The sequence below is a fragment of the Dipteris shenzhenensis genome, chromosome 16 (assembly GCF_047967505.1).
Source record: "Dipteris shenzhenensis isolate YYH24624 ecotype China chromosome 16, Dip_SZ_1.0, whole genome shotgun sequence".
NCBI classification, from domain to species: Eukaryota; Viridiplantae; Streptophyta; class Polypodiopsida; order Gleicheniales; family Dipteridaceae; genus Dipteris; species Dipteris shenzhenensis.
The window spans coordinates 19,742,702-19,759,830 of NC_141611.1; the positions used below are offsets into that span (position 1 = coordinate 19,742,702).

General features: G+C 41.6%; 1 protein-coding gene across 1 annotated transcript in view; it reads right to left on the reverse strand.

Annotated features, from left to right (window-relative positions):
* Positions 1 to 973: 973 nt before the first annotated feature.
* Positions 974 to 17,129, reverse strand: part of LOC147892666 (uncharacterized) — a 44,996-nt gene continuing 28,840 nt past the window's right edge. The window contains exons 11-17 of the mRNA XM_087387618.1: positions 11,739 to 11,816; positions 11,429 to 11,608; positions 9,984 to 10,082; positions 9,446 to 9,514; positions 8,694 to 8,759; positions 1,650 to 1,840; positions 974 to 1,566 (exon numbers count right to left, since the gene is read on the reverse strand). Coding sequence (XP_087243744.1) covers positions 1,257 to 1,566; positions 1,650 to 1,840; positions 8,694 to 8,759; positions 9,446 to 9,514; positions 9,984 to 10,082; positions 11,429 to 11,608; positions 11,739 to 11,816 — 993 coding nt within the window. The 3' untranslated portion in view covers positions 974 to 1,256. The remainder of the gene's footprint in view (positions 1,567 to 1,649; positions 1,841 to 8,693; positions 8,760 to 9,445; positions 9,515 to 9,983; positions 10,083 to 11,428; positions 11,609 to 11,738; positions 11,817 to 17,129) is intronic.

Sequence of the window (17,129 nt, forward strand, 5' to 3'; positions counted from 1 at the left end):
AGAGAAATTGCCTTCAAATAGATGTTCTAAATCCACCTGTTGAGCTCTAAAAAACCCTTCACCATATTTGTGCAGACACTGGGACACGCCATTTCTTGGGAGAGAACTGCCACCATTCCTCAGAAGAGATTAGTTGATACTATAATTTATAAGATGTGTAAATATCAATGTATATCGACGGCTTTAAAAACGACACTCCTGCTTCTAAGGTACAGACCAAAAATATGTCATCCTGTTCTCGTGTTAAAAAACATTTTTCTCTTAGTTACACAAATGCATAGTGGTTTCCCATTCAGTTGTGGAGAATGATCAGCCCATTACTCTTCATTTATGTGGAGAATATCCCTTGAAGAATTGAAGAATCATTTATGCCTCTAACCCTTTACCTCTACTTTTTTTGTAAATGATACTGTGAATGAAGGGAGCCTTCGTGAGTACAGTCAGATTCTTTTTGTTCTGTTACAGAAACCAGGGGCTGCATTCTTTCCCAGGGAATTGACGAAGACAGCTTTGCTGCCACTTCTCCTGCTTTTCCTCCGCAATTTTTGCTTTGAAGGGGGGGAAATCAAAGTAGGCAGAGACAGATACCACTTCCAACACACTTTTTCTTGGGTTTGCTTCCACATTTAAGTGCTGACTGTTTTAGTAAACAATGGTATAAGGATGAAACATGCTACATGACCTCAGATTTCCGACCTTTTCTGTTCATTTCAGCCAAATGCAAATCACAACAGGAAATTATGGTCCCAATTCACTTCCTTACCAAAGACGGACATTAGATCAAGACTTGCACTGAATCATTGTGTTACTGCATGGTCATACATCTACCTTACAATGAGGTCGAGCTGACAAGAACACAAATTTAACCAGTCAGATCCTAAGTGATGGTGAATTCACTGAATTTATATCCTGCATAAAGGCGTACATCGATCACCAGCAACATGCAGCAGTTATTAAATCCTGCAAACTGTCAAGAACAATTAAAGAAATTTAAGTAGTGGAGTCGGTGCTAGACCCTTACACTTCTCTTATAGTTACAACCTCGTAAGGTTAAAAATGGACATCTAAATTAATACGCATGTTTGCCTCAATCTTATGGAAACTACAATCTTATGGCAACCTTCAGACAGCCATATAAAGCCCACTAACAACCGTGACACCAAAAACTAGGTATGCTAAGCAAAAGCCCAGGACTTGCTATAGCTGTAGATCATAGAGAGCTATAGAGAAAAACTTTGGCTTGTCTACAACATTGGTTAGAAATAGTTGGCACCCATCCTGGCAGATGCCATCACAGAGGACTGTAGAGGTTCCCCAGTAAACGGATCAAACTTGAAAGGCTCCCCAGTAAAAGGATCAAATTTGAAAGGCCTGCGGTCAGCAGCTGCCTCTTGACCACTGAGGCCACCACCAAGACCCAAAGCGGCTGAATTCCCTCTGTAAGATGGCAATAATTGCGCATCCCCCAAACCTGCGGGCATTCGCGTCAAGAGGGCCTCTGATGATACTGCACCAGGTAAACTTGGGATCATGCTCAGAGAAGAAAGTGAGCCATATCCAGCATACCTGTGACACAAATCCAAGGCATAAGGTGGCAGGTTATGAGCTTCTCTTTAAGAGTGCAAACATACAAAGTGTGCATCTCTTACCCCAGAAGGTCACTATCTGTGGAAATATGTGGTAAACTATAGTTATCCAGAACAGAGAATCGAGGAGCTGCCACTCCACTAATTCCAAGTAAATTCCCTTCCCTGGGTAGAGCATCCAAAGGCCTTGCAATTTGCATAGAAGGGGTAAACCTTAAGCCCTTTTGTCCAAGTTCTCGCGATTCTTTGCGGCTCTGCAAAAAGAGAATATCGTGAGCAACAAAAGCAACAAACAGTTTCCCAATATCAACAAGGATCCTACCCAATGCACCAGATGACCTTTCTGACATAATAAAGAAATACTTAAAATTGGTAAAACACTGGGCAACAAACCTGAAACCTCTGGAAAAGGCACGAATCTTTAGCCCACATATAAATATTTCTCGTTCCTGTTTCGCCAACTCAGTGTGCTCTAATATCAAATTTAAGTTTTCTTTAAAATTTGATGTCCCATGCGTTTGGACCTTACAAAAAATTTAAAACCGACCTTAAGGCTACTATCGGAATGCAGATGGAATAAGTATTCTTGAGATCATGATTGCTGCTTTGGATCCTGTTTTGCTTGCACGCTCTTGACAAGCCACAAACTGCTAACCAGATCTAAAAATGTTTCTCCTTTGAAAATTTGACAAGAAAAATTGACACACTTCAGCAAACATGGCAATGACAAGGTGGAGGACACTTCCCCACGCGACATTCATGGAATCAAGCTCATTCAAATTACAGGTTGGATCCTCTTAATGATCCGAATTGCTAAACATAATCCAAATGTCAGTGTTGACAGCAGTTTTCTGGAAGGAAATATTTGAATTGGTGAGCAATGCAACAGAGTATGGACTCTGTATACCCTCCAAACCTTAACAAAGTTACAAAATTTGTTCTTTGGTGGGGGATAAAAATACATGGGCCAGGGGTTTTATCATCCCTGCCTTGAGGAAGCACTTGTTACAACAGAATGACCAAGTACTAATCCAAAATTATGTTTCTTCATGGTTAACTGCTATATAAGTTTGGGACCTTCCAACTCGACTCCTTGGAACCTGGTTGAAAGGAGGGCAGGCTGCAGGCTGCCGCAATAAGAACAAGATGGACCGCAGCAATATATTTGAAAAATAAAATGGTTTTGATCATCCGAATAGAAGTGTTCCGAAGAGTCTCCTTGACCTCCACAGATAGGCAAACATGTCCACTCAAGACTACATAGCTCTTACTTCATTAAGCTAACATGATTTATGCATTTCCATGCAATGTCACAGCCTAGGTACAAACTCCATTCTTTAAATTCCAAGCAGTTCCTATAGTCATCTACGAAGTTTTCTTTTTCTCAGCCTGAACTTCATGCATGTTCTTTTTTGCCATTTGCAACAATAGCTTCCATCTTAACATAATATTTTGCTTGCTGATCTTTCACAGCTATCCCTGCAACCAAGGACAGCATTACAAGTTTTTGCTTACATATAATGCCTCACACGGGCACACCCTATAAACAATGATTCATTGTTTCCCCTAAAATCCAAGCCATTTATGCCAAAACTTTTTGAGTGTCATGGCAGTGCCTTAGGTGACGACTCCACCCATATGTTTCCCATCTCAGACCGATCGTCTGTCTTGGGATGGTATGACATACTAGAGGAATTGATATAAATAATTCCTACCAAAAATGATCTATAATTTTTGCATTCCTACAACTGACAATATCCCAAGGTAACATATGGTACTTAACACATGATCAATGGACTTCCAGGCAGTTAATGCAGAGTGCCAAAGACTGTTGGACAACTCAGAAGTTTCTCGGAATTTGCTTCTTACTATGGAAAATGTGTTGCTTCACGATAATTGCAGCCCCATTGACAGCCAGATTTGATAGTGGCCATGGGTTGGGAGCTACTTTGATTTGAACCATGGGGCTAGTGCTTACGAAAGTAGACAACTCATTGATAGAGAGATGTGATATGGCACTCATGGCAAAGAACTGCTTGCAATTGTGCATGCACTTAAGAGGGGGGATCTATTTTCCAAGTAAAATCTTCCGACCATCCGAGCAAATTGAATCAGGAATGCATTTTTTTGTCTCAAAATTCATGAAAAGCCATGCACAGGGAACCGTTTTGTGAATAAAGGGGTCTCTCGGCCTCTATTACATACCTTTGTAAGACTAGAATATATCAAATCATACAAATTTAGATTTTTTGTTGTTCTTAAGTCCAAAAATTTACACAGAAAATAAAAGAGAACGAAAGAGAAGAAAAAAGAGGTAACAAAAACGTTTTGAAAAACAAAAGGAAGACATACTTAGCAAACAAAGCAACACTTATGTCGTCATCAGAGCCCATATTGTTTACATTGCCCATATTGGGCAATTCATAAAAAGAAGTCCCAAAGACCCCTTTAAATAGGCATTTTTTGTTTTTTTCGGTTGTTCTAAATTCCCATTGGATGCTCCAAGTCTATTGATGATTTGGGGTCCCAATTTTATAACTTTTTGGGCCATTCCAATTTTGTTGGCATTTACTCATTTCTGCACACTCTTAATCTCCTTCTCCTTCGGGCCTCCAAATTTATGGCTTTCCAGCTCTCTCTGCGCATTTCACTCTGGTAGGGGCAAGCCTTATGAATGATATATATATCATTCACCTTGTTTAACTAATCTGAGAGATCCTTTGCTTTTGGTCAAGTTGGCCAAATTAAAAGAAGTCTTCAATGAATAATGATATGTTAAGTGTTAAGTAGATCCCGGAAGGCAGCTATATCGAGAAAGAAGATAGCACTCTGTTCTTTAATTGTGAGCTTGAAATTGAATATCGAACGTGAGAGTAAATGTTGTTGTGTTAGTTAATTGGAAAATCATTTTGCATTTTGCACATAGGAGTGTGCATTTATTAACAAGTAGCAATATGAATGACTTTTGTCATTCATAAGGCCTGCCTTATTGTAGGACTAGTGAAGAAAAACTAGAATTCGTTCAATCTACAACACGAATTTGATCTCCAGCTTTCAAAGAAAGGGGTTTTGGGCTGCTTTTGTTCATGTGAAAGCAGCCCCAAATTCCCTTTCATTGAAGAAAGGGTTCTATGGGTCATGTGAAAAAGTAGGGCCAACGACCCCTTTTTTCGACGAAAAGACGCTTTAGGATGTCTTTTTTCAAATGAAAGTAGCCCTCAACCCCCTTTCCTCGAAGCAGGGGTTTTTGAGATGCTCTTTTTTAGAAGAAAGCAGCCCAAAACCCCTTTCGTCGAAAAAAGGGGTATTTGGCCTCTTATTTTCACATGGGTCATGTGAAAAAAAGAGATCTAAATACCCTTTCTTTGACAAAAGGGGTTTTTGGGCTGCTCCTTTTCACATGAAAACAGCCTAAAACCCCTTTCATCGAAGAAGGGGGTCTCTGAGAGGTCCAAAGACCCTTTTCTTCGAGATGAAAGGGGGTTTTGGGCTGCTTTCATGTGAAAAAGGGTCCTTCCGTTGAAGGGGTCTTTGGGCCTTTTCTTTTACATGGCCCACGTGAAAAAAAGAGGCCCAAATACCCCTTTCTTCGACGAATGGCTTTTTGGGCCTCTTTTTTTTTCACATGAGCCATGTTTTTAAAAAAGCCCCAAAAACCTTTTTCTTCAATGAAAAATGGTATTTTTCAAAAGAATGGAAGCTAGACTCTAGAGAAGTTTAGACTCACTATACATTACAAGTCTATCGCATATGATATGACTCGAAACTTATCACATAAATTGAGATCTTGAGCGTGGATGAGCATGAGAGGTTGAACATAGATAAGTATCAAGCATAAGATCACAACCTTGAGCAATAGAGAGGCCTTGCAGTGGTGGAGATGACATGAAGAGAGAGGCTAGATCTAAGAGACTAAGGGCATCACTATATCAACGTATGGACAGTGTGCATGTTTACAAAGATTTGATAGGCAATGTGCATGCTTACAAAGAGAGAGGGTAGAGCTAGAGAGACTAAGGGCATAAGTATATCGATGTACAGGCAATGCACATGGAAGTCTGCACTATGCCAAGTATTAAATGCTTTGACCTATATTCTTATAACTAGTAAATACAACTCACTAGCATCCATACCCTACCTTGCCTCCAAACCCCCCCTACCCCCACACACTTAAAAACTAAGAAGCCCACCCCCACACACACATACACAAAAAAAAGGGCCATTGTGCAAGAGGCATTCTACGATGCCTCCAATGCCAAAAATGCCCCTTACAGTAGGCGGCGCGTTTCGGATCCTACTATGAAGTACCACAAAGGAGACAAACACAAACTAGTGAAGGAATCTCAAAGAAAACAAGAGTTCAAGTAAAGATGTGCCTTCAAGTCAAAAGGGCTTCAAAATTGTATTGGCAAATGAAACCTGATTCTTCTGAGAAGAAGTGGCTTCCCCAAAGTTCATAGTATTCATTCATTCCTTTGAGTTCACTATAAAATGTTGATGTTCAATGTGTTGTCAATTTATATGCTAACAAATTTAACCGTTGTTAATGAATGACAATGCAATCAGAAAGTAAATTTATATTGTAAGAGATCAATGTTGAAAAAGTCACCTCCCCATATGTAAGCCTCCCATATGAGGAGAGCACAAGGGAGGTGGACTTAGGGTTAGGATTGCCAAATGGGCAGCACTTTGGCTGGCATGTATGCAGCATACCCACAGGGAAAGCATAGAGAGGGGGCTGCTACATGGAGAGCAAACAGGCTGCCATGTGGGCAGCACAATAAGAGACTTTCCTGGCCATGAGTGGAGATCCTGTAGGAGCAGACACGCGGCAAGGTGGATCAGCTTGCAGTAGGTGTGGGCAAGATATAGAGCCTGGAATATGTCGACTGGAGCATGGAGGCTTGTACAAGACTGGGTGGACATCATGGGGCAGTCACGGCAGGATTGGATGGCTTGGAAGAGCTGGTACAGCCCTGCATGGGTCTGAAGGCACCTTCATGACAGGAGTCTGCAGCAGCATATATGGGGCTGGTACAGCAGATCTAGGGCAAGATCCAGGGCTGATGCAGAGACGAAACAGTAGGCGGAAGGCTGGATCTGATAGACGCCTGGAACGAGCAGACCATGGGCCAGAGATCAGGGCTGAAACAGGCCCGAACAGATGTGGCGCAGGACTTGGGCGGTGTATGGCTGGAAGAAGACCCCAATGGGGGCTGACATGGGGCTGGTCCACTGGCTGCAGGCCACATGGCCAGTCGGCTGTCTTAGAGGACCGGTTGGCCGGTCAAAGCCAGCCAACCAGGTCGGTTAGCGGCACACCAGCCAGTCGGCCATTAGGGCTGACTGGATCGGACAATAGGGGACTGATGGTTCGGTTGTTTTGGGGGCCCTTCGGGCCTATAAAAGGAGACCCTCTAGGGGGATTATACATCCAATGTGGCAGCTTTCAGAAAGAAGATTGGAGCAGTACACAGCCAGCCAAAAGGGCTTCCACAAGACAGAGGAAGGTGGCAAGGACCTACATCATGGTAGCAAGGAGGTCAAGTCTTCTAGGCATTCACTGCTTCACAGGTAGCTGTCTGAAAGGATAGCTTGGAGGTGTTTTTGTCAGCACACAGTGACTAAGTCTACAGAAGCTCAGCAAGGAGCATGCAGCTCAGGGATCTAGAACTGCCACGGAGGTGGTAGGACAACACCTTTTGGGATAAGGACAAAGGAACACGATTTGGTGGGACTCTAGACTTATTTTGTATTGTGCCATGTCGGACGGATTTATCATGTGGAGCATTGTCTATTTCCTGGCTTGCACAACAAACATGTTCATTGGGTAAACACAAATAAAGAAATTTTGGAGTCCGTAATTAAACAATTCCGCGTAAATTTCTCAGACGCTCTATCCGTCTAGAATTAGAAGATTTGATGTTATTAGCTAGGGTCGAGAAAGAATCTTAATTACTAGTTCATAAACATACAAGTATCCAAAAATATAGCATATTGGACTAAAATATATCATATTGGTCTAGAATAAGAAGATTTGATGTTATTAGCTAGGGTCAAGAAAGAACCTTAGCTACCAATTGGTAAGAGCCATCATATCCTTCTTCTAAGAACTCCTCCATGTTATTAGCTCGGGTAGAGGAAGAGCCTAGCTTGACCCTAGTTGGTAGCAGACGTTTTTAGGGTTTCTTGATCATTTTGCCCAAGTCCAAAGTTCTCCCATGCGTCAAGGCACTTTTTTTTTTTTTTTCAAAGAAGCGTCAAGGCACTTCTGCTGCAATATATGTGTTTGAATTTCCTCTCTTCTTTTCAATACATTTGTTTGAACAACTATTGAGAAAAGACGGGTTTTGTCTAGCTTGAAGGAAACTTGTAAACTAGCGTTACATCTTTGAGGCATCTTCATTCTGAATATATACGACAGGGATAGTCTCCCTCGAGTAGAAGTCAAAAGAGAAGGTAAATTGGCTCTCCTTTTGACTTGTTGACCACTAATGCCTCCACTACATGTAGTAGCTTCTTTTCAATACATTTGTTTGAGCAACTATTGAGAAAACATGGGTTTTTCTAGCTTGAAGGAAACTTGTAAACTGGTGTCCCATGTTTGAGGCATCTTCCCTCTGAATATATAAGACAGGCTAGTCTCCCTCAATAGAAGTCAAGAAAGAAGGTAAATTGGCTCTGTTGACCAAATGTAGTAGGTTCTCAACGTCTGTGTCAAAACCAATGCGTAAGGAATTGTGATTTAGCCACTACCTAGATCTTACTAGGGTTTTAATGTCAAGCCTCGTGACTCCAGATCTAGATCTAACAGCTTCCTCCTATATCTACAACTCTTTGCTGCTTCCATGACAAAGACATGCACACACAATCGACCAAACAACATTATATTATATCTCAAAGTACCAGCTTTATACTTCCTTGTGGTCTTAACAAGTTACTATTTAAGAGAGAACTCCCCCAAAATAACTGTTCTTGCTGAACAAACATCAAATACAAATAATCTTGTCGCACCAAACTAAAAAATTGTACATACCTTGCTTTTGCATGCAGAACATAAAGAATACAGCAGCGAATAAATATATTGAAAAATCAAGGTCTGCATACCTTGCTGATCAGGCTAGCCAAATATCCCCCCTTGCTTCTGATCTCTGAAAATTTTGCAGAGCAGAACTGCAAAAGATATCATTGTCAGAATTCATGTGCAATCAACTCCTTCCTCACTCCTCCCTACCTTCGGCTGACCATTCTCCCTTACTTGTTCTCCCCCCATCCCTCCTCTACCCTATGACTCTCTTTGACCTCAACAGATACAAAATACATTTTTGGTCTCTTCTCTGTATCACAACCAATCCTTAAGCTAAGCATAGACATTTGCTACCTACTGTCACAACACTACCTATTTCTGATCCGCGTCAAAATATGCTGTAACTCGATTCCCTCCCAGAATAATAGATTTATGACTTGCTCCTTTTTTGCTTGTTGCAACGGGCCAAATTGAAGAGACTTTTGGATCTCTCTCATCAATGCTCCATCTTTGTATATAACATTGATAAAAATTACGAATTCCAATTTTCATGCTGTGCTTTTTTATCACCAAAAAAGGGTGGATTCTGGCACATGAGAGATTCTACGATGCAATTCTGCTATATATTTAGACTTAGGATCTCCAAATATATCTCTATTAACAAGCTTTCATATTGCATATCTACTCTAATTGTGGAAGGGTGCCTGAAACCTTATCTATGTGTGATTGTATCAGAGCCATATCTTTAGATCAAAAGCCCTATAGTACAGCTCACCAGCCCCCATTTCACAAGAAGGCAAAACATTAAATGTTGATGCAGCCATACAAATACCTTGTCTAGCACTGCCAATGCTCGTGTGTCCGGCAGCTCTCGGAGGCTCTCAAGGATATGCACATCCACCTACAAGAAAAAAAATCGCATAAAACACAAAATTCAGGGGGAAAACATCATCCGCAGAAGAGGTTAAATAACATTAATCTGCAGATACGGTGGACATTTATCCTTCTCTCTGAAATTTAGCAACATGGAGAATATATTATGTATGCAGGAGTCTAACATGAAGCTTTCAACTTTACTTCAAAATTCTCCAATCACACACTTCAAACCATAAACTTTACATGCAATGTCGACCATAATTGATTCCCTCATCAAATAAAAAAGGCCCTAGAAATATTGCATCAAATGTGCATTGATAATAAATTATCATGCATTTACAAGCAAACTGGCATGGCAAGGCAAAGGCAAACTCGGACATTAAAAAAATGAACACTAAGAGGAGAGCTGAGGAAACCTAAAATTACTACCTCAATGAACCAAGGCAGTTGATCCTCAAGGGAACACAATTACCAAGCGAGACCAAAATGATTACCTCATGTTGCATCACAGGCCCTTGCTGAAATATCTGTATTAGTTTCTCAGTAACCTTGGGAGGCAAGCCAAGTACAGCCAGCTCGTACGTATCTACAGTCTGCACCCACAAGTTCCAGACATTACATTCTCCATAGAGCACAAAAAGTATAAAACAGAAAGACTGTCATGACTTGCCACCTCAGAGTACAAAAAGCATAAAACCAACCATTGTCCATGACTCGCCACCTAAATTCAAATCTCTTTTTAACAAAAAGTGAACAGTTACAAAAAAGAATAACCCCATATCTACAACAGTTACGGAACAAAATATCACCATTTCCACGTTTACATGTGTTGTGGTCCGAGAAAAACAACCCCTCTTCTTTCGCACTTTACGGTGCAACAGATAAGTTACAATGACCTTCGCTTTGAATAGCAAAACAAGCACTGGTATATACACATGTTATCTAGAAGATAACAAGATGGAAGCACAGGAACCTCGCCCAATATTTTACTGATTATAAAGGCTGTATATCAGTATTACACTAGTGTCTATTGTTGGCTTACAATTTGAATTAGATGAAAGAGTTGATTAATCAATATCAATCATTAGTCACTCAATCTCCTCTTCCAGGCTGGAGCAGAGACTACGTAGAACAAGAAGGTGCACATTATAAAGAACCAAGATGCACTTCTACAAGTTGAAAGAAGACTGCAACTGTACAGCTTTATGCCAGATTCGCAAAGCGCACATCCTGACCAACTGAAATGCAATTCAGAAGACCAACATCACACACAACTTTGCTTATGATACAAAATGGGCCCTTACAACCAACTGAGAGCCACCTTCCTCATAAGATGCATTTTTTACAAGAACCCGATGTTAAGGAATGAGAAAGGAACTAAAGATGGCTCTTGAAAATGCAAGACATCTTATGATCCTCTCCATTGCAAAGGACCTGCTCATTCTCTGGTGAAAATAATTAATCAAGATAGCTACTCAAATTCCTTCTAGAGAAGCTAATTAATAGTACCAGATCAATTCTGAAAAAAATATAAAAATCCTAGAAAATTTCCACACATGATTTCATCAAAAATAATACAATTCGCCATAGCGGTCGGCATTAAAGAAGTCAAGCAAAACTGGATTTGCCCAGCATGCTTATAAAGGTCATGTATCATTAGATTTGCACCTATTACGCTCGTTACTCCCACATTCTGAGGCCTACCAAGACCAGCTTCACAAAAACATTATCATGCCTAGTAAAGGCCAGCTTCACAAAAACCATTATCACAAGTAACCAAATGAATGAGAGCATGTTCCCTCCAACCTGTCCCTCGCCCCACCTTAAGTCTTCTAAGCAAACGGGTTTTGACTACCAAGAACAATACTTAACACAATCAAAGCAGAGCATCCCCACATCGAAGCAAATACTGCAATTCCATTGGCAGAGCATTTCATACCGGCCGAGGGTTCTTTAAGGCTGCATAGTCAATATAGCCTGGATATGCACTAGAAAGCGGATAAGCTCCACCTAAAGCAGCAGGGACTGCCTTTCCCAGGCCTCCCTTTCCAGATGTGACCTTCTCAGATTCTTCCCTGCTTCTCTTTCTAGACTTATCCGCTGGTTTAGCAACTGAAACCTGCAGGCAGAAATTGAAGAGGTAAGGATTTGAAAGCTCAATCATGTAGGATGATCCCCAAGTCACTTAACACTAAGCATAAGCTTACGGAGACAGAGAATTAAAAAATAGTGTCATATCATGTGTCTACCTGAAGCTTGAACTTAGGCCCCTTGTCAGGCCCATCAACAGACTTGCCATCAAGTTCTAGGATCGCCGCATCAAGATCCTAACAAATCAGACACAAATCAAAATCATTCATAAATCCGTTAAACGAAAAAAGAGATAGCAATGCCCAAACATTTGAATCACATAACTGTTAGTTTAGCTACCATGCAAGAGAAGACTCCTACTGTCTATCTACTCTAGAGTCCATAGAAGGGGAACCACTCCAAAATAGCAGGCCATCGTCCACATACACATGCATTGCAAGCAAGGAAAGAAGGCACAATGAAACGAAACAGTCTCCTCATCATACTCAACCCATAGTAATAACCAAATAAAATGAAAACTTTGTTGATTACTTTGGGAGACCTAATAAATCCATGGTGCAACCAAACACCCAAACTATCATATCTTCCATAATTTATACATGGAAAAAGTAGATCATTCTACAGGCTTTCTATTTCATTCTCAAGTTCTAAAGAGGAAAGAGCATTCCTTGGGCAAGAGAGTAAAAAAGAAGTTTCAAGAAAGTGAGGCTTGAGATGGAGGAACTGATGTGAGTATGAGAGGAGGGTCGAAATGCTTGAGTACTATGCACGAGGAACACGCACCATCACTAGGAGACGCGAGTAATCAGGCTATGATGAGAAATCTAAGGGGTGGAGCCACTAAGGCGGCATCCACACCCACCCAAGATTGATATCTGGCACCATAAAAGAAGAGAAAAGCAGGTATCAAGATACACCGTGATGTCTTTGCGAAAGGATGCAAGCACCAAATCACATCAATCTTAGCGAGCCATGGAAGATCATGGCAAATCACTACTGAGGAAACAGTCATCTCTCCACCTGTGTCTCGGGTACTTTGTGGAACCAGCCTCTGGGCAATGGAGGATATCGGAAGTGGCTTTGGTGAAGGCTGGTGTTATCAAGCAATGAAAATGAGTAACATGCAACAGTTAATGATCATTAATCATACCGAAACCTTCGTTAAACCTTACTGCGAGGCGTATGGGTATGCACCACAAAAAGGACGACAACTGATTGGGTCCCTATACCCATGGAGGGCCCCCTTCCCCAATATAAGGAAGAATTTGCTTTTACCTTAGAGAAACTGTAAATACAAAAGACACTCCTCAAGAATGCACGGAGATGTGACTCTGAGGATGACACCTTGAACACGAAGAGCTGACCCACGGATGCCTGAGAAACAGACCAGCCACGACCACAGCCCCAATGCTGTCCACACTGACAATGTAGACCACTATGTAAGGCTATCTAAGAGGCTTGTGCCGTCCACATGCATGCAGTAGAAGTTAGAACTGTGTGATTGAGAGGGGTGAACGGAGGTGAGCTGAGGACAGAAACTGAGAGATATGGACCTGAGAGAACTGAGTGAATGGTGAGAAATGAGAGCTGAAAGGTGAGCTGAGAAAAGAGCTATAAAGAGTTGTAAAACTGACAGCGAAAAACTGCTCAAACAGAACCCCAAGCCTCTGCTCCAAGCCCGAACTATGGTGCTGTGTGGACACCTTCCTTGGATCGTGATTTGTACTGCTGAGGATTGCTGCTATACTGCAAGGTCTTGGAAGAGCTAGAGGCTGCCCCAGGGCTGGAGGAAATGGCTGAAGGCTGGGGGGCACTGAGTAGGCTGGGGGGAGCTGAGTGCTTGACATGAGGACAAGAGGCCCCGCAGGAGGGGGCTGATTTAGCCGACTGGTTGGCTGGCTGGTTTAGCCTTAAAGCTCAGCCCTAATGGACCGACCTGGAAGGGTCAAGGCAGCCTATCAATAGGTGCCTTCCCCTGCCCATTTCCCTTGCTTTGGGGGCCCTTCTGGGTCTCTACCATGGCTGCTCCTTCCCTTTCCCATAGGCCAGCCTTTAGGGGCCCTTCTAGCTCCTACCCTAGGCTATGACCTAGACCTAACTAAACCCTGAGAGGGATTTCTCCAGAGGGTACCAGTGAACACGGACTGAACTAAGTCTTGAAAGATTGACTTGCGTAGCTCATGCCTGACTGTCCCTGGACTGTCCCTGGACTTGCGTAGCTCATACAACAAAATCACCTATTTTAGGGATCTACTAGCACTTGTCGATGTAGCCAGGTGTCACCTTGCACCCAAGTGCAGGGATGCATGTAACATTCACTGCTTCTAAACTTGGCGGTAAATGCATGGCTTCCAAGTAGTCGGCCAATATTTGTGGAAACTCCTGGAAAAAACTTTCATCTACCCATACCACTTCATGGGTCCCTCGATCTTTGAACTTGGTGTAGAATTTGTGGATGCGTCATCCTGACCCATGTTTCCATTTATGGAGGAGAATACACTCCGGCTCTATAACTTCTACATCATCGATCACATTGAGTTGTTGCTCATCTGTGATATCACTGAGTGCTAGGCCCACGAGATGTGAAAGACATTATTCATTGCCCAACTGTCTGGAAGCCGCAACTTCATGGAGACTCTTTAAAAATTCAGAAGAGTCCAAGGCTTCTCAAGGAGAGCTTGGGGCATTGCTTGCCCACAAATAAACCCGATCTTCCTCTTTAAAATTGACATCTCGACGAGATTTGTTGGCTTGGCGCGTATACGTTGCTTGCACATTGGCAAGGCGGTCTTTAACTGTTTCTATAATCTCTGCCATAGATTTTGTAGTCTTATTGGCTTCAAGAGACGGGGAGATCATCTTGGTAAGAAGTGAGAAAAACCTTCTTCCAAAATTTGCTTCATATGGTGTAAGACCAATGCTAGATGAAAAGGTATCATTGAGGATGGCATGTATAAATAATAGATAGTACTGCCACTTTGACTACACATTATGACAATAAAATTTTAGTACATCAAATTGATTATATACCTCTGATTGCCAGTCTTTCTGCGGATGGAATGCGTTGGACATCTAGAGCTTCGTGCCAAAATTTTCAAGCAGGGCCCTCCTTACATTTTGAATCCATGTCCATGGTAATGATCCGTGGTAAACCTCCAATAGGATACCAATACTTGATGAACAAGCAAGCTACATCTTCTGCGCTAATCGTTTGCTTGCAACGAATAAGCATACAAAACTTACTGAAGTGAACAACACTGGTGGTTAGACACTCAGTATTTCACATATCTGTAGATGCAGGAAGGCGTCCCAAGAAATCCATAGTTATGTCCTAGAAAGGATCTTCTCGAATCAGTAAGAGCGTCAACAAACTTGCTGTCTTCTGATGGAACACTTCAACTTTTTGACAGATCTGACATCTCTGGACATAACTGAAGGGGCAAATTGATGTGTGTGTGTGTGTGTGCCTATGGGCTTGGAGTCCTATGCAAGAAGTGTGTGAGTGTAGGTATGCTAGAGGGTTCTAGTTAGGTGTGTCAGTTTGTGTGATGAGTGAGTGATCATAGGAGGTGATTGATTGAGATAATCACGGAGATGATTGTGGATCTGGGATCTACCTACATGGAGGCAGTTGCCTATATATGTAACCACTCTTGGAATAAAGATTTACATTTGTGCCTCATTGCTTCTTCCATGGATTCACACGTGGTATCAGAGCTTGCTGAAGATTCTAGTGCCTTTGAAGAGATTCTTTTAAGATTCTCTCTAAATGCTCTCTTATTCCCCAAGTGGAGTTTTCTTCTTCCTTTTTTCCATGAATTTCCTTAAGCTCATTCTCCTCCTACAAGCCACCATTGCTCCAGCCCTTTCACGTGTAGATTCCCCTAGTTAGGGCACCCTTCCACCTGAGAGGAATTGAAAGATAATGGCCTCTACAGCCCGTGCTTACACTCGCCCTATCCCGCTCCATTTCTGATAATATAGCCTGCTTGAGCCACCATTTCAAAAACGGTCTAAGGTGCACTTAGGTGACCCTATGGGCTACCTGCTGGTGAATTTTGAGAGCAAATGGACCAAGGAATGAGGAGAAACTACAGAAAAACCAGTCGGGTTTTTCAAGGAGACATGTTTTTGGAGGTGGAGAAGATGCTACTGCCCCTGGAAGTGTGAAGCTCTTTTTGGTCTGAGACTTGCATTGAGTCTCCTACTCCCAAGGATCATTAATTGTGCAGCAAATGCCCTATGGTTGATGCCTTGTCGTGTGAGGTAGCAATCCTCCAAGGTTACTCTGTTTCTGCAAGCATTTCTTGACTAAATACATGCTACACTAAATGCTAAGTTGATGATTGAGGAGTTAGAATTCAAATCGGAGATTCAGAGATTTATTTTTCAGATCAAAGAATGCTCTTTGAAGTTCAGTTGATGTTGATTTCTTGACAAAATGCCAAACTCTCAATCTTCTTCTTCAAGTGCCAAGAAGACTACAAAGACAAAGTACAAGGTAAAGAAGACCCTAGTTAAGAGGTTGTGGGAGAAGCCAACTGGTTATGAATATGCCAAACAATTAGGATTTTCACAATTCTTATCTTGCAATTTGCATCTATATGGTGAAGGTGAATTTTTTGTTCGAAAAAATTGACCTTTTGTGAAGGGATTAGACACTGCCATTAATTTGGTAAGACCTTCCCAAAATGGCTTCCAAACTGAAAATAGATAAGTTTGAAGGAGAGAGGTTCCACACTTGGCAAACAAAACTGAAGTTTATTCTCATGAAAAAGAAAATATGGAAGGTAGCAAATGGAGGTGTTGTAAGCAGTGAGAGCTTTGACATTCTCTGGTTCTTCTTCTTCTTCAGTTTCTGCTTCCTCAACAAGATTGGTTGAACATCTCTTCTTGGCATAACATTCCTTTTCAAAGTGTCCAGGTTTGCCACAAAAGTTGCATTTTATTTTGCTCTTTCCCTTGAAGTTGCTTAAGTTGCTTCTAGCCAAATATGCCCCTTCTTTGTATATGTCCCTTCTTTGTAATCACTTCTTTGTTTGATCTTTCTCTCGTTCTTGACTATTTCAAAATTATACAAGGGGCAGTGCAACAATAGTAATACCTAGACCAGTCATAGCATCTCTATTGAATTTTAAGTCAAAGAACTTGATAAGCAAGCTAAACTTAGAGCATCTTCCCTGTGCTCCAAACACATGCTCAAAATGAGTCGATGCAGCATGAGCAGTCTCACATCCATCAATGTGATGAATAAAGAAATCTCTCAAACCAAGAGCAATCATAGTAAGTGATTTTTCATCTTTTGGAAGCCATGAAGCTTCTCAAATCTGACAAGGGTAAGGATCCATATGTTTTCTAAGTTGTGTGTGTGAGGTCAATAATGGTTCTCTGCCATGGATAGTCCATCCTTAAAAGATTGTTAGTCTTTTGAGAGTTTTCCTTGTTGGACTCATTGGGCTTTACATACATAGTCAATGTTCATCTCCCAATTGTAAACTAAGAATCCTAAAGAGTGAGTCACAAGTTGGGGCCATGAGTGTTGCCACATG